Raw genomic sequence first — 26,430 nt, forward strand, 5'->3', positions numbered from 1 at the left:
GCGATTCTGCCCGCACCTATTGCGGGCACATGTCAGCTGTTCAAAACAGCTGACATGTCCCGGCTTTGATGCGGGCTCACCGCGGAGCCCTGCATCAAAGCAGGGGATCTGACCTTGGACGTACTATCCCGTCCAAGGTCAGATAGGGGTTAAAACATAAATTAACTGTGGGTTATCATATCTTTGGGAAGTGGAGTACAAATTCCCAAGCCACACCCAGGCCTGATTACTGCCACACCTGTTCCCAATCAAGAAATCACTTAAAGGGACACTGTCACCTGAATTTGGAGGGAACAATCTTCAGCCATGGAGGCGGGGTTTTGGGGTGTTTGATTCACCCTTTCCTTACCCGCTGGCTGCATGCTGGCTGCAATATTGGATTGAAGTTCATTCTCTGTCCTCCATAGTACACGCCTGTGCAAGGCAAGATTGCCTTGTGCAGGCGTGTACTACGGAGGATAGAGAATGAACTTCAATCCAATATTGCAGCCAGCATGCAGCCAGCGGGTAAGGAAAGGGTGAATCAAAAACCCCAAAACCCCGCCTCCATGGCTGAGGATTGTTCCCTCCAAATTCAGGTGACAGTGTCCCTTTAAAATAGGACCAGCCTGACAAAGTGAAATAGACCAAAAGTTCCTCAAAATCTAGACATCATGCAGTGATCCAAATAAATTTTGGAACAAATGAGAAACAAAGAAATTGAGATCTATCAGTATGAAAAAAAGGTATAAAGCCTTTAATGACTGAGCCAATTTTTACAATTCTGACCATTGTCCCTTTATGAGGTTATAACTCTGGAACGCTTCAACAGATCTCGGTGATTCTGACATTGTATTTCATGTTATTGGTAAAATTTCCTTGGCATTACTTGAGTTTATTTGTGAAAAAAAATGGAGATTTGGCAAAAAATTCGCAATTTTCCAACTTTGAATTTTCATGCCCTTAAATCACAGGGATATGTCACACAAAATACTTAATAAGTAACATTTCCCACATGTCTACTTTACATCAACACAATTTTGGAACTAAAATTTTATTTTGTTAGGGAGTTATAAGGGTTAAAATTTGACCAGCAATTTCTCATTTTTACAACACCATTTTTTTTAGGGACCACATCACTTTTGAAGTCACTTTGATGGGTCTATATGATACAAAATAAACAAGTGTTACACCATTCTAAAAACTGCATCCCTCAAGGTGCTCAAAACCACATTCAAGAAGTTTATTATCCCTTCAGGTGTTTCACAGGAATTTTTCTAATGTTTAAAAAAAAAAAAAATGAACATTTAACTTTTTTTTTTCTTTTTTAAATTTACTTCTGATCCAATTTGTTTTATTTTACCAAGGGTAAAAGGAGAAATTGGACCCCAAAAGTTGTTGTACAATTTGTCCTGAGTATGCCGATACCCCATATGTGGGGGTAAACCACTGTTTGGGCGCATGGCACAGCTCAGAAGGGAAGGAGCGCCATTTGACTTTTCAATGCAAAATTGGCTGGAATTGAGATGGGACTCCATGTCTTCCTTGGAGAGCCCCTGATGTGCCTAAACAGTGAAAGCCCCGAAAAGTGACCCCATTTTGGAAAGCTGGACCACCTAAGGAACTTATCTAGATGTGTGGTGAGTACTTTGAACCCCAAAGTGCTTCACAGAAGTTTATAAGGTAGAGCCCTGAAAATTAAAAAAAATTCCACAAAAATTATCTTTTAGCCCCCAATTTTGTATTTTCCCAAGGGTATCTGGAGAAATTGGACCCCAAAAGTTGTTGTGCAATTTGTCCTGAGTATGCAGATATCCCATATGTGGGAGAAAACTACTGTTTGGGCACATGGCACAGCTCGGAAGGGAAGAAGTGGTGTTTTGGAATGCAGACTTTGATGGAATAGTCTGTGGACGTCACGTTGCGTTTGCAGAGCCCCTGATGTACCTAAGCAGCAGAAATCCCCCACAAGTGACCCCATATTGGAAACTAGACCCCAAGGAACTTATCTAGATATGTGATCACTTTGGACCCCCAAGTGTTTCACTAAAGTTTATAACGCAGAGCTGTGAAAATATAAAATCTTTTTTTTCCACAAAAATGATTTTTTAGCCCCCAGTTTTGTATTTTCCCATGGGTAACAGGAGAAATTGGACCTCAAAAATTATTGTCCAATTTGTCCTGAGTACGCCAATACTCCATATGTGGGGGCAAACCACTGTTTGGGCGCACGGCACAAGGGAAGGAGCACAGTTTTACAATTTCAACGCAGAATTGTATGGATTGAGATCGGACATCATGTTGCGTTTGCAGAGCCCCTGGTGTGCCTAAATAGTGGAAACCTCCCAATTCTAACTCCAACCCTAACCCTAAAACACCCCTAAGCCTAATCCCAACCCTAACCACACCCCTAACCCTAATCCCAACCCTAACCATACCCCTAACCCTGACACACCCCTAACCCAACCGTAAACACAATCCAAACCCTAACCACAACTTTAGCCCCAACCCTAACCCTAAATTTAGTCCCAACCGTAACCCTAACTTTAGTCCCAACCGTAACCCTAACTTTAGCCCCAACCCAAACTTTAGCCCCAACCCTAATGGGAAAATGGAAATAATATTTTTTGCGTTACCACATTCAGAGAGCTATAATTTCTCCATATTTTGGTCCACAGAGTCATGTGAGGTCTTGTTTTTTTGCGGGAAGAGTTGACGTTATGGTATCAGTTTCAGGCACATGACATTTTTTGATCACTTTTTATTCCAATTTTTGTTAGGCAGAACGAACAAAAACCAGCAATTCGTGAATTTCTTTGGGGGGAGGCGTTTATATCGTTCCATCTTTGGTAAAACTGATAAAGCAGTACGATTACAGCGATACCTCATTTTTATCATTTTTTAATGTTTTGGCGCTTTTATACAATAAAAAAAACTATTTCATAGAAAAAATTATTTTTGCATCGCTTTATTCTGAGGGCTATAACTTTTTATTTTTACGCTGATGACGCTGTATGGCGGCTCGTTTTTTGAGGGACAAGATGACGTTTTCGGCGGTACAACGTTTATATTCTTTTTTTTATCGCATGTTATTCCACTTTTTGTTCGGCGGTATGATTATAAAGCATTGTTTTTTTTGCCTAGTTTTTTTTTTTTTTACGGTGTTCACTGTAGGGGTTAACTAGTGGGACAGTTTTATAGGTCGGGTCGTTACGGACGCGGCGATATTAAATATGTGTACTTTTATTGTTTTTTTTAATTTACATAAAGAAATGTACTTACTGGAACAATATTTTTTTTTTTATTTAGGATTTTTTTTTACACATGTAAATATTTTTTTTTTTACTTTGTCCCAGTGTGGGACATCATGTTATAGTGTCAGATTACTGATCTGACACTTTGCAGTGATCTGACAGGCACTGCACATGCAAGTCACCTCCCTGCAGGACCCGGAAGGAGCCCCGCGGCCATCTTGGATCCGGAGCCTGCAGGGAGGAGGATGGAGGAGACGCTCGGAGCAACACAATCACATTGCGTTGCTCCGAGGGTCTCAGGGAAGCACGCAGGGATCCCACCTCCCTGCGCGATGCATCCCTATGCCGCTGGAACGCTGCGATCATGTTTGATCAGTGTTTCGGGGGATAATGTGCCAGGAGCGGTCCGTCACATCTTCTGGCACATAGTGCCGGATGTCAGCTGTGATAGTCAGCTGACACCCGGCCGCGCTCTCCCCGTGAGCGCGGCTGATCGCATTAGACGTACTATCCCGTTGGTGGTCATACGGGTCCATACCACCGTGATGGGATAGTATGTCTAATGTCAGAAAGGGGTTAAGGTCAGTGTTCATGACTCCACCATAAGAAAGAGATTGGGTAAAAATGGCCTGAATAGCAGAGTTCCAGGACGAAAACCACTGTTGAGAAATAAGAACACAAAGCTTGTCTCCGTTTTGCCAGAAAACATCTTGGTGACCCCCAAGACATTTGGGAGAATACTCTATGGACTGACCAGACAAAAGTTTAAATTTTTGGAAGGTGCATCTCTCAATACATCTGGCATAGAAGTAACCCAGCATTTATAAAAAGAAACATCATACCAGTAGTAAAATATGGCTGTGGTAGTGTGATGTTCTGGAGCGGTTTTGCTGCTTCAGGACCTGGAAGACTTGAGGTGGTAAATGAAACCATAAATTCTATTGTTTACCAAACAACCCTGAAGGAGAATTTGTACGACACCTCAAGCTGAAGTACACTTGGGTTATGCAGTAGAACAGTGATCCAAAACACACCAGAATGTCCACCTCTGAATGGCTTACAAAAAACAAAATAAGTCTTTGGAGTGGCCTAGTCAAAGCCCTGACCTTAATCCAATTGAGATGATGTCGCATGACTTTGAAAAGGCGGTTCCTGCTCGGAAACTCTCCATTGTGGCTGAATTTCAACAATTTTGCAAGGATGAGTGGGCCAAAAATCATCCAGAGCGTTGTAGAAGACTCATTGCCAGTTACCGCAAAGGCTTGATTGCAGTTGTTACTGCGAAGGGTGGCCCAACCAATTATTAGGTTTAGGGGGCAATCACTTTAGATTTCTTTTTCCCTTAATAAAAGAACTTAATTTAAAAACTGCATTTTGTGACTACTTGTGTTATCTTTGTCTAATATTTAAAATTTGTTTGGTGATCTGAAACATTTAAGTGTGACAAATATGCAAAATAGGAAATCAGAAAGGGACAGACACTTTTTCAGACAACTGTAGTCCTCATGTATGCTGGATGATTGCATATGAAACAGATTTATCTTCTCATCATTTGATACAGAAAACTGAACTTGAGCTTGTAACATAGGGACTTGCCAAGGTGGATTGTACAAGTGTAATCTGCTACCATCTGCTGGCCAGTAGTAGCGTGAAGTATGGCCGGCCAGAGCAGAAGTGCTGGAAACATGATCCGACTGCTCATATATTGGTTACGACAGCCTGTACATTACACATAAAACAGATGGGAGTGAGACCTTTGTCTTCCGTCACTTGTTTCTGTAACTACTTTTAGAAATAATATATCAACCATAGGACCCACCTTGAATTGGCGGTGGCACACATCAGTACGTCATTCAGCATGAAGAGACGTCTCTGCTTAGTTTTCAGTATCTCACCCTTTTCATTGTAGACCGTTTCTACCATGTCATCTGACCGGATGAGATATCTGCTTCCATTACTAAGAAGCTACATTTTAAGGGAAAATGGACAAGGTTACAATCTTTTTACACAATAGAGAAAATACATCAAGCCTTTATAGATCATTTAGATCATTTTCTTCTGTCAACAAGTCACAAATTTCATTGCAGAATGATTTTGTGCAAAAACCTGACGTACTACGATTTTGCACCACTTTTGCTGCAAAAAAAACGATACATCAGAAGTTAGTCCCTGGAATGGTACCAAATCAATAACATATACTATGAAGGAAAACATTAAGTAAATGAGGTGTACTTTACACTAGGACTATATTGGAGAGAACATTTCAGAGAAAAGTGCACACAGAACTGGAGAAAAAGCAACAATCTTTATTGAATTAATATACTGTAGATACTCGAGTACAAGCCAACCCGAGTATAAGCCGAGACCCCTAATTTCGCCACAAAAAAAACTGGGAAAACTTAATGACTCAAGTATAAGCCTAGGGTGGTAAAAGCAGCAGCTACCGGTAAATTTCAAAGATAAAAATAGATAGCAATAAAAGTAAAGTTGATTGAGACATCAGTAAGTTAAGTGTTTTTAAATATCCATATTGAAATCAGGAGCCCCATATAATGCTCCATACAGTTCATGATGGGCCCCATATAAAATACGCCCCATATAATGCTCCATAAAGTTCATGATGTGCCCCATAAGAAGCTCCATAATAAAATATGCCCCATATAATGCTGCACAAAGGTTTATGGTTTATGATTATGGCCCCATAAGATGCTCCATAGAAAATGTGCCCCATATGATGCTGCATTAAGGTTGATTATGGCCCCATAAGATGCTCCATAGAAACATTTGCCCCATAGCCGGCTGCTGCGCTAAAAAAAAATAAATGACATACTCACTTCTTGTCCTGAGCAGGCGGGGACACCGTCACTTGCAATATTCATTTGTCCCCGTTCCACCGCTGTGCGCCGCTCCATCTTCTGTCTCTCTGCAGTGACTGTTCAGGCAGAGGGCACACTAAGCACATCATCGCGCCCTCTGACCTGAACGTCACAGCCAGAGGATGCGGAAGATGGAGCGACGTGCGGCGGTGGAACGAGGACAGGTGAATATCGCGCAAAGCTCACCTCCCCAGTCATACTCACATGCTCCCGGCGAGGTCCCTGGCAGCTTCTCACTGACAGATGGTCTCCGGCGTTCACATCGTACCGCTCATTACAGTAATGAATATGCGTCCATATTCATTACTTTAATGAGTGGTACCACGTGACCGCTGAACACAGGAAGAAGCTGCGAGCGCCGGAGAAGCAGGGACGTGCAGAGAAATGCCAGGAGCACGAAAGCATGATTTCGCAGCTGCCGCTCCCCCTCCCCCGATCCCCTGGGACAACGACTCGAGCATAAGCACTTTCAGCCTAAAAAAATGGGCTGAAAATCTTGGCTTATACGGTAATACAAAATTTTAAAGGTAGGGCCGGTGAATTATGGTGGAGAGCCAGTAGTAGGAGGCCCCAAAGAATGGCAAGGTAATGTGTCAAATGGGGGTCTGCCTTACAGTCTGAATTCAGCTTACCGGGGAGAAAAAAAAAAAAAAAAAATCGGCAGCGCTTGTTGAGCGTGGTCACAGGGGGTGTTCGGTGGTTCCAGGCTGGTGCGGTGGCCTCCGGGAAATCCCATTCCAGGCTGGTGCAGCTAGTTCGGCAGGTGCGGTGGTGGTGCTCTGTGGTGCGGGGAGCTTCACTGGCATTTTGTGAAAGCCCAGAGGCTGCCGCATATCCATTGTTGCGATGCCGTGGCCTCTGAGAAAATGGCCGCCGGGGGCGGCGCATGCTCAGATTGAGATCTCGGCAATGAGATCTCATCCCGAGATCTCGTCTCCTGAGATCTAGGGATGAAATCTCAATCTGAGCATGCGCCACCCCCCGACTCCTGCTGCCGCCGCAACAGTATTTGTATGTATATTCTGACTATAAAATGCACCCCCATTTTTCTCCAAAGTTATTTTGGGAAAAAAGTGCATCTTATAGTCTGAAAAATACAGTACATCTATTAATAAAACTGTATGCAGCAAATACTGTTGTGCTCCCTAGTTGAGGTTGCAGACTGGCAGATCTGTATCAGATAATTTTTTTGCTAAAGGCTATATATAAAAAGCGGCTCTAAATAAAAACGCCCATATCTCTGGAACCATACAACATATTTAAAATAAATAAATAAATAAAACCGGAATACCCAGGGAAGCAATACGAATAAAAAGCAAAAAACGGCCACTTTCCACTTAGTGACAGGTCTGTTAACTGTAACGAAAGTCAGTCTTTGTTCCATCTGTTTGGATCCCAAATACATGTTAATACCCAATCTCTTACACTGTAACTAGATATATTTTTATTTGGATCTAAAATCCGCTGACATTTTGAGGAACGATTGCCATATCTTAAGTATACTATATCTACTACTATCAACAGCTTATGGATGCTGCAAAAAATAAAAAATACCTGACTTAATGTCACGTTACCGCTGCAACCAATCAGTGGCTTTGCTAGTCTGTGTAAGGCCGGGGTCCCACTTGCGAGAAACTCGAATGACTCTCGCATCTCAGTACCCGGCACTGCCGCCAGCACTCGGACCGGAGCGTTCAGCAGCATAGAAATACATGCAGCCGAACACACTGGTGCCGAGTGCTGGCGGCAGTGCCGGGTATTGAGATGCGAGAGTTGTGTGAGTTTCTCTCAAGTGTGACCCCGGACTAAGCAGAAGAAACACTGTTGTCCCACTCTAATGAATCAACAAAGGCTGCAGCCAATCTGTGGCCACTTACTGACTGCAGCGCTCACAATACTTTTCTTTTGTTTCAGGTGACCATTGAAAAGACATTGCTGAGATTAGTAGAGTAATTAAAGCTCAGAATTTAATGAGAGAGTTCTGCTTTCTTTTATGCCGCATCCTTGGTTTATTAATAAGAGACTGTATAATTAAAAGGGGTTGTCCACGAGACTGACAATCTCTCCTGCTACCAATGGCTGACCTTATCCAGTAAAACAAAAATGTAATTTTTTTTCTTAACATCTATAAGTAAAGGATCGCCAGCAGATAAGAAAAAAGCCTGTCCTGTTTCTTTAACATCTTGCTCCATAAATCTCCAGATACTCAAGGTATGTCAGGTGAACACACAAATTTGGGCATCTGTAGCTATGGACAAGGCACTACAGCAGCAAATCTATATATCAACTCATGGAAACACCACAACGGACTTTAGATACTAGATTACGATTTTATTTCATGGGCTTCAGAAGTGACAGATCTCAGATGCATGAAACGGAAAATGCTTTACCATGGAAACACTACTCTGCACCCACTACAGTTGCTGTCAGAGGCTGGCAAAGTATCAGCTACAGATCACACAGTGCGCATGCTATGGAGAAGCTGTTCTGTGTAATGTGTTGGAGACCCCACTAATATACAGCTAAATATCAGACACATGCAGCACTGCTATCCACAGCCAACACATCATAGAGCATTTTTCCAGTCCAGTTAAGGCTACTTTCACACTTCCGTCGGTACGGGACCGTTGCAATGCGTCAGGCCGACGGACGTTGTGAAATAACTGCAAGACGTGGGCAGCGGATGCAGTTTTTCAACGCATCCGCTGCCCATTCTGCAGTCCGGGGAGGAGAGGGCGGAGTTTCGGCTGCACATGCGCGGTCGCAAATGGTGGCCACGTCGCACATAAAAACGTTACATTGAACTTTTTTTGTGCGTCATGTCTGCCAAAACAGGACAGATCCGTCGCACGACGGATGCCACGTGTGCCCATCCGTCGCGATCCGTCACTAATACAAGTATATGGGCAAAAAACGCATCCTGCAAGCACATTTGCAGGATCCGTTTTTTGCCCATAATGACGGATTGCGACGGAGGACAAAAGATGGAAGTGTGAAAGTAGCCTAAGAAAACAAACTCTAAACTTTGATTTGCTGTCATCAATATTGATCACTATTTTTTCGTTAAATTTTTGCTACCAGAGGCTTATCTTTTTCAAGATTATTATCCTATTGAGCATCTACCAAGAACTTTGCCCACAGGGCGGACAGGATCCATAATCGTTTTCTTTTTAGCTTTGCACTGAACATTTTGTAGCAACGTGTCACCACTGCCGTCACTTACGTGCTACCATATGAACATGTTGGAATGACACGTCCTGTTGGCAGCATTGTGAAAAGAACCAGACGGGACCGGGGAGCCATCAGTTTATATTTTATCGTGTTGTCACCTTAGACACTTGCCTTGTTCAGGTACCTTTCATTCATTGCCTTGGCGATTTGCTTAATTTCACAGCGTTGATCTGCATCTCGCTTCCTCTCATTAAGTTTGTCTGCTAATGTTTCCAGCTCTGTAAGAGCCATCTGTAGGGGAAGTCGATCTGGATGACCCTTCATTGTGTTTTTCAACATATCCTGCAAAAAAATAAATACATCATGAAATGTCAGGAGAGCAATACAAAGTCTACGGGTTACAGGAAAGGTTGGTTGGCTTAAAGTTAGAACGCAAATAGAATATCCTATATAACAGCAACCAATAACAGAGCAGATTGTATTTTGCCACAGCATTTTAAAAGGGGTTGTCCAGTCCTGACACCTTTACCCTCCAAGCCTGTCTTCACCTTCATGACCAAGTCAAATTTAACAATTCTTACCAGTGACAATTTATGAGGTAATAACTTTGGAACGCTTCAACGGTTCCCACGGATTCTGGAGGTTATGTCACACGAAATAGATTATAAATAGCATTTCTCTATCGCCTCATTGGGGGACACAGGAACCATGGGTGTACGCTGCTGCCACTAGGAGGCTGACACTATGCAAATAAAAAAGTTAGCTCCTCCTCTGCAGTATACACCCCACCGACAGGAAGAAGGAAATTCAGTTTAGCTTAGTGTCAGTAGGAGGTGGACACGGTCTTTCATTAGACCCTTATCTACCTCAATATGCGTCGTTTTCCTTCAGGTTTTCCGGAGGGATACAGGGTGAACAGTCACACCTGTAATCCCACATTATGGACTATGAGTACGGCGTGTACTGCCACCCCGTATCCTCATAGATCCAACAGCATGACCATGATCCTAGCACACAAGCGTGCTTAGAAGTTCGGTCCTAGCTCCGTCCCCTACCCACTCGCCCACCAGAGCCTGTCGGTTGGAGGAGACGAGGACGTCCACCATCAGCTCCATGGAAGTCTGACACCTTTTTTTTCCGCTCCATCTCGCCCTCCGGTCTGGAACGATGAGATCCCTCTTCCAGATCCTCCTTTCCCGAGAGAGACGGGTGTCCTCGGTCATGTTTGCAGAGGAAGTTTCAGACTTCGTTTCACTACAGGTACATAACCTTATTGTTGCGATCAGCCAGACCTTAAAGGGAACCTGTCACCCCGTTTTTTGAGATTGAGATATAAATACTGTTAAATAGGGCCTGTGCTGTGCGTTACTATGGTGTATGTAGTGTACCCTGATTCCCCATGTATGCCGAGAAATACATTACCAAAGTCGGCGTTTTCGCCTGTCAATCAGGCTGGTCTGGTCAGGTGGGCGTGTTCACAGCGTTCTTTTCTTCCCCAGGTTTCCGTTGGTGGCGTAGTGGTGTGCGCATGTCCAAGGTCCGGATTCCCTGTGCCCACGTGAAGACACAGCGCGCGATCTGCGCTGTCATTCCTTTCATCGGTGCGGGCGGCCATCTTCCTGGGGCCGCGCGTGCGCAGATGTAGTGCTCTGCTGCACGGGGCTTCAGGAAAATGGCCGCGGGATGCCGCGCGTGCGCAGAAGAGATCGCGGCGGCCATTTTCCCAAAGCCGAGTTTGCATCTCGGCTTTGGGAAAATGGCCGCCGCGATCTCTTCTGCGCACGCGCGGCATCCCGCGGCCATTTTCCTGAAGCCCCGTGCAGCAGAGCACTACATCTGCGCACGCGCGGCCCCAGGAAGATGGCCGCCCGCACCGATGAAAGGAATGACAGCGCAGATCGCGCGCTGTGTCTTCACGTGGGCACAGGGAATCCGGACCTTGGACATGCGCACACCACTACGCCACCAACGGAAACCTGGGGAAGAAAAGAACGCTGTGAACACGCCCACCTGACCAGACCAGCCTGATTGACAGGCGAAAACGCCGACTTTGGTAATGTATTTCTCGGCATACATGGGGAATCAGGGTACACTACATACACTATTGTAACGCACAGCGCAGGCCCTATTTAACAGTATTTATATCTCAATCTCAAAAAACGGGGTGACAGGTTCCCTTTAAGCATCATGGATACCTCTACGGAACCCGCAGATTAGGCGGTTTCGTTTAGACGGTCAAAACCACCTTCCACGGTCTTTGCCCCACACACTGAATTTGTGGTGGTACTTGCCAGGGGAAAGGCGAACCATACCAGATGCGTTCAGACAGGGAAGCGTCTCGGCATCCTACATTCCTTCTCCCGAGCTCATCGCTAACTGGACTGATTCCTCGGCAGGAAGCGGGCAATTCTGGACTTGTCAGTTCCCAGACTGTCTACCAACTTGGCCCCTCCACTTTCCAATGCAGCATCCCTCATGGGTTCCAATGATACAATTATAGAATCGCTGGATAAATCAGCCTTTGAAGCGGCTGCTTCTACTTTGTGCCTCGGCCATTGCCTCTACCAGGGTCTCAAGGACCATAGCTAGATGGACCAAACAGCCTTGTAAGAGCACCCCGGCTGGAGCTCCTCTGGGGGAGCTAGCCGACCTGACGGACCAGATTTCCTATACAGGGAAATATTTGGTATCTGCCTCCCTAGATGCGCGGCTTGTGCAGCTCACGCGTCCAGCAATATGGTGGCCATCCAGCGGAATATTCGGCTCTACACATGGCAGGCAGACTTGTCTTCAAGAAGTCCCTTACCAGCCTCCCCTTCCAGGGGACCCGTCTCTTTGGCTACATGCTGGAACAAATTATTAAGGACGCCACGGGAGGCACGAGTTCCCTTTTGTCCTTTCGCTGTTTCGCGGCGTAGGAAGATTCCTCTAGCTGACACGGACCGCGGTCTCATCTGGCTAGAGAAAAGGCTTCCTTCAAGCCTACCCCTTCCAGTCGTTCCTGCAACTCCCTTGGTTGGTCCACCAGGCCTAGACCTGGCAGATCCTCCTCGGCATAACTCGTGCTAAGGGCCCAGCGTTTCTTCCAGTTTGGGCGGGCGTCTCCTGTTTTTTTCAGGGATGTTTGGCTGGCCTCGGTGGAGGACGCTTAGATCAGGGAGGTGGTATCCTCTGGATACAAGATAGGGTTCGCTTCGCGGCCCCGGAATCACTTCTTCGAATCCCGCCCTCTAAAAAATCCTCCTCTAATCCCAGGATTCTTTGCGTCCATTACCTTCCTTCTTTGTTCGGAGGTTATCGTTTCCGTCCCACAGCAGGAACGCTTCACAGGTTTCTATTCGAACCTGCTTGTAGTGCCGAAGAAGAGCGGCGCAGTTTGACCCATCCTGGCTCTGAAGTTAGTGAACAGAAGGTTCCGCCTGCGGCATTTCAGGATGAAGTTCCTCTGTTCAGTTCTGGCTTCCATGGATAACCAAGATGCCCAACTCCATGTTCTGATTTTCCCAGCACACTTGCGTTTCCTGCGTTTCGCGGCGCAAAAGAGTTATTTCCAGTTTGTCGCTTTGCCGCTCGATCTTGCGACCGCTCCCAGTGTCTTCATAAAGATCATGGCTACATTTATGGCCATTTTGAGGATCAGGGGCCTAATGCTCATTCCATACCTCAAAGTCATCCTCCTCAAGGCTCTGCCCCTCTCTCAGGCCCAGGAGAGTCTGACCATTGTCCTCGACTCCCTGTCCCGTTTCTGGTGGCTGGCCACCAGAACAAAGTCTTGTTTTGTTCCAAGTCAGCGTGTCATCCTCTTAGACATGCTGTTCGACACCCGTCAGCTGGGGGTTTTTCTTCTTGAGAAGCGGATAATTCTCCATACGGAGTTCCCTCTCTGCAAGGCCCTCGGCTGCCTTCCTTCAGTTCAGCAATGAAGGTCCTGTGACGCATGGTGACAGCATCAGAAGCATTCCCTTTTGCGCTGTTCCACTTGAAACCACTTCAGCAGGCCATCCTTTCTCAGTGGGACACGTCTGTGCTGTCTCTGGATCCTCCGATCCGGCTTTCCGTCCGATTCTAATAGCCTCTCAACTGGTGGCTGTCATCCCCTCTCATTCCCCAGGTCCGGTCCTCCCATGGCAGGTGGTGACGACGGTCACCAGCCTTCCCGGCTGGGGCGCGGTTTCTCGCCATCCGTCAGTGAAGGGGGCGTTGGTCGGAGCAAGAGTCCTCTCTGCCGATCGACAACCTTGAGATAGGGGCCATTCTTCTGTCCCCGAGCCACTGGGAAAGGCTTCTCAGAGGTCTGCCAGTCAGAATCCAGACCTCCAATGCCTCGGCTGTGGCATATGTCATCACCAGGGAGGGAATCAGAGCCGCAGTGCATATCCCCGGCGTGGACAACTAGGCCGCAGTGTTTTTCTCCGCCATGAGGGCCTTGCAGCAGGAGAATGGTGCCTGCTTCAGGAGGTCTTCCTTCAAATTTGCCTTTGATGGGGAACTCCGGACACGGATCTCCTGGCGTCCCGACTGATTAGGAAGGTTCCACCGTTTGTTTCCAGGTCCGCGATCCTCTTGTTGTGGATACCGATGCTTTGGAAATTTCTGGGTCGCAATTTGTACTTCCCTATCTGTTTCTCCCTTTCCTTTCTTCCCAGGCTTTGAAGATCAATGCGGAGGGGGTGCCGGTCATTCTGACCGCACCAGATTGGCCAGAAGGTTATGGTTCGTTGAGATCGCCAATCACCTCGTGGACTCCCACTGGAGGCCCCCAGACAGGCCAGATCTTCTGTACTAAGGACTGATCTGCCACAGAGTTCTTGGTGGCTCAATTTAACAGCTTTGCCGTTGAAACCTTCCATTTTGGCTGTTTTCTCAAGGCGGGACTTGATGCTGGCCTTGCCCTTAGTTCTCTAAAGGGTCAGATAGCAACCCTTTCCATTCTTTTTCTGAAGTCCCTTTCAGAAGTACTTAGCTACTGGCTATCACGGTACAAAGATTTATATCCGTCCCTTTCTCAGATCAGAACTTTTCTTCAAGGAGTGGCGCATGCGGCTATCCCGTACCAGACTCCCGTGGATCCCTGAGACCTCAATCTTGTTCTGGAGGCTCAGTGGGGTTCCCCCCTTGAACCTCCCCATGAGGCCTCATTGTCTGTTCTGTCCTGCAAGGTGGCGTTTCTGGTGGCCATCTCCTCCATTAGGCGCGCCACGGAGTTGGTGGCTCTCTCGTGTCGCCCCATTTCTTGGTTCTTCACCAGGATAGGGTAGTTTTACGGCCTTCATCGCCTTTTCTTCCCAGGGTGGTGTCCTCCTTTTACTTGAATAAGATCGTCCTTTCCACCTTTTGACCTGCTCCGACCTATTCTCTAGGGCATTCGCTGAACAGGCTAGACCTGGTCAGGGCGGTGAGGATATATTTGTCTAGGACCGCCTTCTTTAGGAAGACGGACCGTCTTTTTGTCACTCCAGATGGTACGCCAAGAGTCCTGCCGGCCTCCAAGGTTACGATTGTTCTCTGGATCAGACCTGCCATTCTGGAGGCTTACCGGGTCAAGAACAGAGTGACTCCTCCTGGGATTAAGACTCACTCTGCCCCGGGCAGTGGGCGCCTCCTGGACGGTACACCATGGGGCATCCATCCTACAACTTAGCTAGGCGGCAACCTGGTGTTCCGTTCACTCATTTGCCAAATGTTATAAGCTCCATACCTACGCTTCGGCAGTTGCCATCTTAGGCGGAAGGATCGTGCAGGCGGCAGTGGTGAGTCCTCCGACCTGAATGGAGTTTTCTGCTGTTCCCAGCCCAGGGACTGCTTTGGGACGTCCCATGGTTCCTGTGTCCCCCAATGAGGCGATATAGAAAACAGGATTTTTGGTTGCTTACCGTAAAATCTGTTTCTCTGAGCCTTCATTGGGGGACACAGCACCCTCCCAAGTTGAACAGCTCTGTTTTGTTGTGTTATACTGTTAGTTTGAGTTTCCTATCTTTACATGTTGCCTCTCCTACTGCTTTCTCACTAACTGAATATCCTACTTCCTGTCGGTAGGGTGTATACTGCAGAGGAGGAGCTAACTTTTTTATTTGCATAGTGTCAGCCTCCTAGTGGCAGCATCATACACCCATGGTTCCTGTGTCCCCCAATGAAGGCTCCGAGAAACAGATTTTACGGTAAGCAACCAAAAATCCTGTTTTCATACATGTCTACTTTACATCAGCACAATTTTTTAAACTATTTTTTTTGTAAGGAAGTTATAAGGGTGAAAAGTTGACCATCGATTTCTCATTTTTACAACAAAATTTACAAAAACATTTTTTTAGGGACTACATGACATTTGAAGTGACTTTGAGGGGCCTATATGACAAAAAAATACCCAAAAGTTACACCATTGTAAAAACTGCATCCCTCAAGGTGATCAAAACCACATTCAAGAAGTTTATTAACCCTTCAGGTGTTTCACAGCAGCAGAAGCAACATGGAAGGAAAAAATGAACATTTAACTTTTTCACAAAAATTTTACTTTAGGCCCTAATTTTTTTTTTTCATTTCGCCAAGTGTAACAGGAAAAAATGGACAGCAAAACTTTCTCACAGCGTCATCAGGAATGGGGGATGGAGCCGGGAAACGATTGGCAGCATTGACATTGGGGGATAAGCTACCAGCTTTCACTGTCTCCCAAAGCGACGTGAGAAAACAGTTTAGTAGACTTGTTATTGGCAAAGCAGCTGGGCCTGATGACCTCTGTCCGCGTGTCCTCAAAGTGTCTACAAACCAACTGTGTATTGTCTTCCAGAACCTGTTTAACTGGAGCCTTCAATCACAGGGGGGTACCAGAACTGTGGAAGACCACCTGCCTGGTGCCGGTTCCTAAGACCACTTTTCCAACTTCCCTACAAGATTATCGTCCAGTGGCCTTAACATCACATGTATGAAGTCCTTGGAGAGAATAATACTCGCCTACTTGTGTCAGAGGGTGAGGGCTTTTACTGACCCCCTACAGTTTGTGTCCCAGCAGATTGGGGGTGGATCATGCGGTAGTGTCTCTGCTACATACAGAACATTAATTCTTGGACAATGATGGATGTGTAGTTCGCGCCATGTTCTTTGACTTCTCAAGTCCTTTCAATACCTTACAGCCGCACTCACTACGTAACAAGCTGATATGGCGGTAGATGAGGAGATGGTGAACTGGATAAACGACTACTTGACGGACAGGCCACAGTTTGTAAGGATGGGTGAGGTGGTATCTGGCAGTGTACGGAGCAGTGTTGTAGCCCCTCAGGATACAGTGCTGTCGCCTTTCCTTTTCACATTGTCACCTCCAGAAATTCTCAGATGACTGTGATTGTAGGGGGCATTGTGGGGGGCCGGGGGAGGAGGAATATAGAAGGGTGGTTTCTGACTTTGTGGATTGGTGCCGGACTAACTGTCTAGAACTAAATGTAAAGAAAACTAAGGAGTTGGTGGTGAGTTATAAAAAGAAAAAGGAGGATTACTTACCGATCAATATTGCTGGCCAGGAGGTTGAGATTGTTGAGAGCTACAAATATTTGGGGGTTCACCTTGACAGTAAACTCGATTGGAGGAGTCATACAGAAAAGGTTTGCAAGAAGGGAATGAGCAGACTGTCCTTTCTTTGGAAGCTCAGGTCATTCAATGTGTGCAGTAAAATGCTGGAAATGTTCTACCAGTCCGTTGTGGCAAGCTCCATTTTGTTTTGCTATCATATGCTGGGGCAGTAGTGTGTGAGTAGCTGACGCTAATAAGCTCAACAAACTTGTCAAGAAGGCAAGCATGGCTGTTGGCCTCCATCTGGACTCTTGAGGAGCTATTGGAGGATAGAATTCAGAAGAAGTGTAGGGCTATAATGAACAATAATACACACCCACTATGCGAGCTGTTCTTGAAGCAGAAGAGCACATTGAGCAGCCGCCTAATCCTACTAAAGTGCAAGAAGAAGAAATTCAGGAAATCGTTTGTACCTACTGCTATGGGGATGTACAATAATTTCCCAAGGGTGCTAGACAACAATGACTGATTGCAGGTGTACTAATGTCAATTAACAGTGACTTATATACCTGAACCACCCACATTTATTTGTTACATAATGTTGGTATACCTGTGCAAGATTTGTGTCCTAATATTTTATGTTCTGCCGTTTGTATTGCTACTGTAATACAGTAACTTCCCCCAGGATCAATAAAGTGTATTGTATCTTATGAGCATGCCAATACCACATATGTGCGGGAAAACCACTGTTTTGGGCACGGCACAGCTCAGGAAGGAAGGAGCGCAGTTTGACTTTTTGAATTTAAAATATGCTGGAATAATTAGCAAAAGCCATGTCGAGTTTGGAGAGCCCCTCACAGTGGAAACCACTCACAAGTAACCCCATTTTGGAAACTAGACCCCTCAGGGATCAATTTAGATGTGTGGGTGAGCACCGTGAGCCACAATTGGTGTTTAAAAAAATGTTCCTGTGCTGAGATAATCTTATAAATGTGTCCCTGCTGTGTACTGTGTAATGGCTGTGTCTGACTGTGCATGGACACAAAAAGAATCAGCTGTGATCCCCTGCTGTAATTTCTGTATACTCTTTTGCAACCTCCCCTGTCCAGGAGATGTGGTATGATCAATCCATGTTCCTGCATGATCAGACACGGCCATTACACAGTACACAGCAGGGGCACATTTATAAGATTATCTCAGCACAGCAACATTTTTTTAACACATCCAATTGTGGAAATTATTATTCCGATATGTATTAATTAAAATCTACTTTGTTCTGATCTGTTAATGGGTGTGATGTAAAGGAATTTTACAATAATTTTCCCTTATATAATAGCAAACATCCTAGTAGTAGAACGATCCCATCATCAACCTGTCTAAATTGGGCCTCTATTACTGGAAAGTTGTTGAAGCAAAAAATTTTTAAAAAAAACAACGTATTTTTTGGACTATAAGATGCACCAGACCATAAGACGCACCTAGGTTTTAGAGGAGGAAATTAGGGAAAAAAACTGAAGCAAAAAATGTGGTCAATTCTGTACTTAATATCCTCTATCCTGGTGTATATGGTCCCCTCATCCCTATTCTGATACACATGGCCCCTTATCCCTATCCTGGTATGCATGGCCCCATCCTTATATTCAGAATATTAATTTCCCTTAAGTATCAGCACATGTGACCACCGCAGCAGCAGGAAAGCTCCGGCTGACACTGCGCACTACTTGAGAGGAATGGATACTCACCGCTCTCTGCAATGTAATGGTCCCGGTGAGTATTCCAGCAGCTGCTGGCACCGGAGCAGGACACTGTGAGGGAGCGGAGGAAGGTAAGTGTAACGTTTTTGTTTTTATCTTTTCTGATGGAACCAATCATACCAGCAACAGGATGGGGCCAATCATACCAGGATTCCAGAAAGAAATGAATATTCTTTGCCCTCCATGCCCATGGGGTGAAATGCAGTGCATATTCATTTCTCTTTAGCAGCAGGCACAAAAGTTAGCCGGAGCCACCGGCTCCAGCCTCCTGTGAACCGATGCTCCGCCGAAACCGCTCCCCCAACCCCTCACCACAACCAGAGCCCATACATCCGGACTATAAGACACCCCCCCCCTCCCCCCCTCATTTTGGGAGGAAAAAAGTGCGTCTTATAGTCTCAAAAGAAAGCTGAATGTGCACTATAAGCCCCTTGCTATGTCACTGCAGTGTGAATACTAGAGCACAGATTTATCAATGCGTACTTCACAGTAGAAATACAGTAGTAAATTGCGCTGTAAAGTTTTATTCTGGAGCAGCCTGACTGCATGTAACAAACAAGATAGATTCTGGTGTATATGGGAAAGACTGACCTGTAGCAAAAGAATAAACTGTGGGAAGCGCTGGATAGGCTTCATCATCAAACCATACAGAGTAATGCGATCAGGACTGCAATCTTGACTCTGCTGTAACACAAGATCAAACACAAGAATAAAACTCAGTCATTTATGTACTGGTGGAATATTACTCACAATATTATTTCAAGGAATAAAGTAATACTACATAAGTGGCCTTAAAAAATGGCATTGACATTTCAGTCAAGCAGAGGAAGGTGTGGCAGGATGGGGAACAGAGCCAGGGAGCTAGAGGCTTGGGAAGTGCTCCGACGCTCCCAGAGCACATACGCCCTTCATTTGCATATGAATGAAAAAAGCGATATTTCAGGCAAGGAACAACAGATTGATCAGTAAAGATATGTATGGCATTATCTTTAAGAGAGCAACATGACTATATAAAGAATGTGGGTGGGAGAATGGTTCTGAGAGATTCCTAAGAAAATAATACATCATGTAACAGTGCGTATCCAGCTGAATATGTCTGCCCACTAACAGCAAAACTCCCTTCGAGCACTCCTGTTTGACACTTCGTTGAATATTTTTCTAAAATAAAAATATAGACATCTGTCTATGCAGCAAACATTTTACTGCTTAACCCCTTAAAGCCCCTTTTGACATGAACTATCAAGAACCATTTTTCAATTCTGACCAGTGTCACTTTATGTGGTCATAACTGCTTCTAAATATCCTGGTGATTCTGAGATCGTTTCCTTGTCACATATTGTACTTTATGTTAGGGGTAAATTTAGGTTAATAAAATTAGTGTTTATTTATGAAATTATTGGAAATTTTGTGAACTTTTTTTAAATTCAAAATGTTCCAACATTGCAGGATTATGCGCACACCACACAAAATAGAAAATATTTCCCATATGTACAATTTACATTGGAACCATTTTTACACTGACCATTTATAGGATTCTAGAAGGACGATTTACAGTTTTTAAAGGGACCCATTCTGTATGGACTTCTTCAAGTTTGAAGTTACTTTGAGAAGACTATCAATTGGAAAATCCACAAAAGATAAACCACTTTAAAAACTGTACCCCTCAGTGTATTGCAAACTGCTGTCAGAAGGTGTGCCAACCCTGCAGGTGCTTCACAACAGTTATCACAAAGTGGAATAACAAATTAAAGATTACATTAATCTCACTAAAATATTGCTCTAGCCCTACATTTTTCACTTTAAAAAGGTGTAACAAGCAATTTCACCAAAACAGACCATATTTGTGGTCAAAAACTACTCTTGACATGGGGCAGGGCTCAGAAGACAAGAAATACCATTTGATTTTGGAGAGAAATTTGGGCTACAATAAATTGGGACAGCTTAGTGCCAAAATGTTGTGCCCCGTTTGTTCTTCTGCAGACATGCACCATATGAATTGTTAAGTGGGGCTTTCTTGGTACAGAAATGTAATACATGTGGATGCCAACTGCTGGTTAGGGGCACAACGTGGGGCTCAGCAGGCTGGGAAGGGGGGTGTTGATTTGGGAGCAAAGATTCTGCTGGACTGTTTTTTTTGTTGGTTTGCTTGCTTTTTTGTCAAGCCATGTTGCTTTTCTAAAGCATTTGTGCTACCAGTGATGTGCAAACCTTACCTATATTTGCGTTGACAGATGATGGACCTGAACGCGACTTATTTTTGTGGGTTGAGTTGAAGATTTTATTGGTAACATTTTGGGGTACATAACATTTTCATGAAAAGGCTAGGATCACATTTATCCTGTGCTTTATGTTGAGCACTTACATAGAGGTTTCCGTCTAAGGCTAGGTTCCCATGATGAGCTTTTGGTACATTTTTATGCTATTTTGCTGCATCAAAAATGCAGCATCTTATATTTGCAGCAAAGTTATAGAAATCTCATGCCCGCTGTGCTTTTTAAGGCAGCATAAACAGACCTGTGGTGTGTATTTCAAATTGACAACATGTCAATTTCTTTTGCAAGTACGCTGAGTTTTCTTTGCGGATTTTCCCCTAAAGACTTACATTACCAACTTCCCCATACACACGTACGCTTGGCTCGTGTATGTGTTTTTAATGTGGATGGGGAGAAAGAGAACACTAGCAAATACTGTGACATGCAAAGCGTATACCAATGCCCGGAGTCAGTGTTTCCCAAACTCCAGTCCTCACGGACCCGACGGGTCATGTTTTCAGGATTTCCTTAGTATTGTGGAAGTATCACCAAGGCATCAGGAGTTGTCTCACCTGTGCAACACTATGGAAATCCTGAAAACATGACCCGTGGGGTCCGTGAGGACTGGAGTTTGGGAAATACTGGTCTACACCATTAATTCTTAAATATAATGTCTTGTCTCCATCTTTTGCAGCAATGTTTGGCATGTATTTTGCGCTAACATAATGTGCATGCATCATACTATACCTACATAAGAATGTCACAACTGAACACCACACCACGTGCTACACGTATTAAAGATTCATAGCACACACTGTACATCACCTTTTATGATCTAGAGTTCGTAAAAATTATGAAAATAGACTCCATGAAATACTGTAGGAACGACAGAAAAGAAAGTAAATGAGGACACGTGCATGCGAGATTTGCATTTTACAGGTTGTCTGACTTCTGTATTTTTCTTTTAAAATAGGAAATCACACAGTATTCCAACTCTATGCACAGTTCTGACAATATTCCTTTATTAGGGAATGAGCACATGTTGCGTTTTTTCCAAATTTATTCTGTGAAAATGAAGCATGGCACTGTCCCTGCAAAGCAAATGGGATTTCAAAAGTATCATGCACATGTTGCTTATTTTTCCGTGCAGATTTGAAGCAGTTTTAACTGTGCAGCATCTGCACTTCCAGTGATCTGTTCACTGTAAAGAAAATGTTTGAAGATAGGAGATTGTCTTAAAGGAGAAACCCTTTCAGAACATACATAGAAGAAAGCATAGGTTTACAGTCTATACTAACCATCAAATAAAACAGAAATAATGGAAGTAAAAGGTAAAAACAAAGAAACAAAAGAATGGACTTACTTTTAAGAATTCCAAAAATGCTGGTTTGGTGGCACATGTTTTCCGGAGGACCCCGACTGCAGTACTGAAGTTATTGACATATTCACTATAAGCATCGAGTACCATAGATTTTGAAAACTGCAAAAACAAAGGGAAGAAGTGATAAAGGTGCGTGCCATAAGTCACAACTTAAATCAAAACCAACACATCCAGCCCATGAATGGCAGCGCTTCCCAGGACGCACATCCAAAGATGGTATTTTGATCTTTTTCTTCTTTATTAATTGATAGAAGATACAAGGCGTTTTGGATACAGTATAACTCCTCCTTCAGGTATCATTAAAACACAGTACAATTCCTACTAGAAAAAATTCAATCTTTGAATTTTTACTAGTAGGAATTGTATTGTGTTTGTAGGCAGCTAGTCTGGAAGTGATCATCTCCTGCTGATAAAATACTGATTGAATTGAAAGTACAGCACACAGCCTAATAAGTGACACATCGATTAAATGTGTCTCAGCCCCTACTTCATGTTGTTCTCAGATTACATAGCAAAACCCTGTTAACATATTCCCTTTAATGCATATATGACTATACTAGCAAGTCACTGAATAAAAGTAGTTATTAAATCACTGCATGAAGTCACTTTATGGAAAATTGATTGTGAAAAGGTGAGCAGCACCTATGATGTTGGGTCAGGCAGTCTGCATCAATGGCCAATATCATGCATATGTCCTATTCTAATGCAACATCATAAATGCCCCTTGCCTCCAGATGTGAAAGAAAAAGGGAAACCCTTTAATGTCTATGTTTTCTCTAACTACAGGGATCACCATCATAGTTCAAAAGAAAAAAAAAACATAAAACCACAAAGGTCTTCATTCATAAGACCAGTGATTTTCTTGCTGGTATTGATAAGTAGACGTGGTGGAGTCAGATGCTTCGGATTTATGAACGGGTGCATGCCCCTTCATGAATCGGGAGTGTCTGATGAGTGGTGTGAACCTCGCCACAAATCTTACTCCAGTCCCTGACTTTTGGTGTAAGGAGTGGTGCTTCACCTTATATCATAGGAGCAGAGCTGTGGCCCCCACGGTGTCCCCGCTCCACCTCAGCGCCGCCCATTTGGTGGAGCTGGGAGAAACTGGCGTGATAACAACAACACAACTCTAAGTTGTGCAAAAACTTTGCAACGTTTCAAAGCAATATACACTGGAATTCTGGAGAAGTTTCTTTCATGAATCGGGGCCTAAGCATGTAACTAGTTAACACCACTCGCTTCTTCTTCATCATTGACCATAACATAGTTATAATGCTTTGTTATTGTACTTACTGATGCTACAAAGACGTCTCCAATCATTTCTGCCGTGTCCCACTCCGATACCCGGCTGGCAAGGGCGATCTGGAACAGCGAGTGGCACTGGAGGATTTCTTTTACCCGGTAGAACACTATTTTCAGCTTCCTGTCACTTATTAGCTTTGGCTCCATGTCGCACAGCGGCTTCTCGTAGTTCTGAAATAAGAGGCAGGTCAGCGGCAATAGGAGATACATAGAAGAGCAGAGGAACAAACTGTTTCCTTTCTTTTTTTCTATTAGCTCATGCTTCTTTTTTATTGCAGAAAATTACCATGTTCCTCTGTGTATTTCTAATTAGCACAGTACAAGCTCCCTGATGGTTTCCTGATAATAAAAATGTTACAAGCAACAGCAGCTTCATCAAATGGTATTCTACATGGATACAGTAAATGAAGGTGACATCTGTACAGAAATGGCCTTGGCAAAGAATACCCTTACAGAACATCTGTTAGCAAAACGCAAAGCTCAGAGACTCACAGCATTCCAGGAAAAGGAAACACATGTCCTTGCACCTGTTTCCAGTCCTTCGTTCCAGCACGTCGCACTTTTATAATGTCCGTACGAGCCATTATACACATCCTGGAGATTTCAGTATCGGTGGTTACAGGCGCCTTCAGTGAGCCCATTGATTATACATCATTATGAAGTAATCATGTGAGTAATTATAAAGGGAGTGTCAGGCAGTTTAGTGTTCCTAAACAGGATACATGGCCATGTAGATCATGTAGATCATAGAAATAGGAGTTTGTAGATACCTTTAGGTGATGTAATTGTGCACAGAAAATTTGGCTTGAATTTTTGGGGAAATGACCCTAAAAAGTACATTAAATGGGTTGTCTGGTCTTAAACTACAAGTCTGCAGCCACAGTCTGCAGACTTGTAAGTCCTCACATGGCAAACATTGCAAGGTGTGAGTATTCTCCAATGCTGGGAGCAGAGATCATCTGACCACTGATATGTATCCTCCAGGCCACAATCCGACTAGATGGGTACAGCCTTGATCAATGCACCGGGAGTATGTATATTGCATACCTGTGGACAAATGCCGTTCCTGACGCCAGCCATTCACAAGTCTGCAGTCACAGAACGACTACAGACTTGTAGTTTAAGGCTGGACAACCCCTTTAAGTGGCAGGCTGATGTATGGACTGTGAATTTACCCACCTCAGCATTTCTCAATTTGCCTGTCTCCAGTGCACTTCTAGACTCATTTGCATAAACCAAACTGGATTTTCCCCATACTTGCACATCTGTTGCATTACACTGTATTTCTATTTCCTTTAAATATTGCTTTTTTATAAATAAAAATAATTAGCTATAGAATTGGTCACCTTGTAATCTATATGTTTTTGCGTCTCAGTATACTTTTGAGTCACAACAACATAAATAATGTTTTTCTTTTTTCTTCTTTTAAATGGCTCCATCCAATGGTATATTGTATGTACATCACATGCAAATGTACAGTTTTACTCCCCGGTCCACTGGGCATAGAGCACATTACTTTGTAATGATGTCCCATACAGGAAAGATATATATATATCTGTACAGTGTTAGCCAGTGGATAGAAAAATATTTAGAATTGAGTCCTCAGTGGTTGATACCTTTTAATGGCTAACTGAAAAGATGGTAACAAATTGCAAGCTTTCGAGTTAGCCATTAAAAGGTATCAACCACTGAGGACTCAATTCTAAATATTGTAGTAAAATGGTAATATCAGGCTTTTCATCACCATTATGATACCATAATCAAGCAATTTCCTGTTCAGTAGCAGTTCAGAGATGAGTGAAGACATTCCTTCCCAGTGCCTTTCTCCTCTGATCTGTAGAGGAGGAGCTGCACTACCAAGCATGTACATAAAATGCATCACAGATTCATCTCAATTAAAAGCCAAAATCCTTAGATCAGGAACAAAATCGTGATCCGCCCACGCCTATTAACCAGTTAAATGCCACCGTCAAACTCTGATAGCAGTATTTAACACGTGCATCCGGCCAGAAATGCGTACACAGCTGACCCCCATCACGTGATCGGGGGTCAGAGTTGCGTCGGCATGACAACCAGAGGTCTCCTGAAGACCTCTATGGTTGTTGATGCCAGATTGCTATGAACACCACCCTGTGGTTGGCACTCATAGCAATGCTGTAATTCTACTACATAGGGGCGATCTGAGAATCGCCTCTATGCAGCAGAGGCGATCGAGTTGTGCCAGCTTGTAGCCTCCCATGGAGGCTATTGAAGCATGCCAAAACGAAAGAAATGTTTTAAAACTATGAAAAAAAAAGTTTAAAGTTTGCCCCATTCAAAATGAAACAAAACAAAGCAAAAAAAAAAAAAAAAATCAAATTTACACATATTTGGTATCTATCAATAAAAAAAAGGATTAACCTGATCACTAAACGGTGTAGCAAGAAAAAGTCAAAACGCCAGAATTACCGTATTTTCCGGCGTATAAGACGACTGGGAGTATAAGACGACCCCAAACTTTTCCAGTTAAAATATAAAATCTTCTCAAAAGTTGGGGGTTGTCTTATATGCCGGGTGTCGTCTTATAGGGTGGGTGCGGAGCAATCTGCGGTCGAAGTACATAGTGGGGGGGGAGTGGTCCCGATGACAAGGTGAGGGAGCGCCTTACCAGGAAGGTGTAAGTGAAGCAAACTGTCAGCGTCTGGGATGCCAGGGTTATGCAAATAAGAGAGAGAGAGCGGTGCTGTGCCTAGAAAAACACTCCTCTTTCACTCATCTGGCTCACCCGTGTATCCTATTACCGTATATACTCGAGTATAAGCCGACCCGAGTATAAGCCGACCCCCCTAATTTTGCCACAAAAAACTGGGAAAACTTATTGACTCGAGTATAAGCCTAGGGTGGAAATGCAGCATTTACCGGTGAATTTCAAAAAATAAAAATAGATCATTCTTGCCCCATAGCTGTGCCATATAGTGCTCTGCA

The 26,430-nt window shown here is 44.1% G+C and overlaps 1 protein-coding gene across 6 annotated transcripts in view; it reads right to left on the reverse strand.

The window, feature by feature from the left end:
• The window catches only part of ARHGEF10 (Rho guanine nucleotide exchange factor 10), a 296,127-nt gene that overhangs the window by 114,526 nt on the left and 155,171 nt on the right, over positions 1–26,430 (reverse strand). For 4 of the 6 annotated variants that reach the window (XM_069726905.1, XM_069726903.1, XM_069726906.1 and 1 more), the window contains 5 exons: positions 23,458–23,637; positions 22,147–22,263; positions 19,123–19,215; positions 9,452–9,622; positions 5,053–5,198 (listed from right to left, as the gene is read on the reverse strand). In XM_069726905.1, coding sequence (XP_069583006.1) covers positions 5,053–5,198; positions 9,452–9,622; positions 19,123–19,215; positions 22,147–22,263; positions 23,458–23,637 — 707 coding nt within the window. The remainder of the gene's footprint in view (positions 1–5,052; positions 5,199–9,451; positions 9,623–19,122; positions 19,216–22,146; positions 22,264–23,457; positions 23,638–26,430) is intronic. The other 2 variants (XM_069726904.1, XM_069726907.1) reach the window with 1 other exon arrangement.

This window comes from Ranitomeya imitator, chromosome 5 (genome assembly GCF_032444005.1).
Source record: "Ranitomeya imitator isolate aRanImi1 chromosome 5, aRanImi1.pri, whole genome shotgun sequence".
Taxonomy (NCBI): domain Eukaryota; kingdom Metazoa; phylum Chordata; class Amphibia; order Anura; family Dendrobatidae; genus Ranitomeya; species Ranitomeya imitator.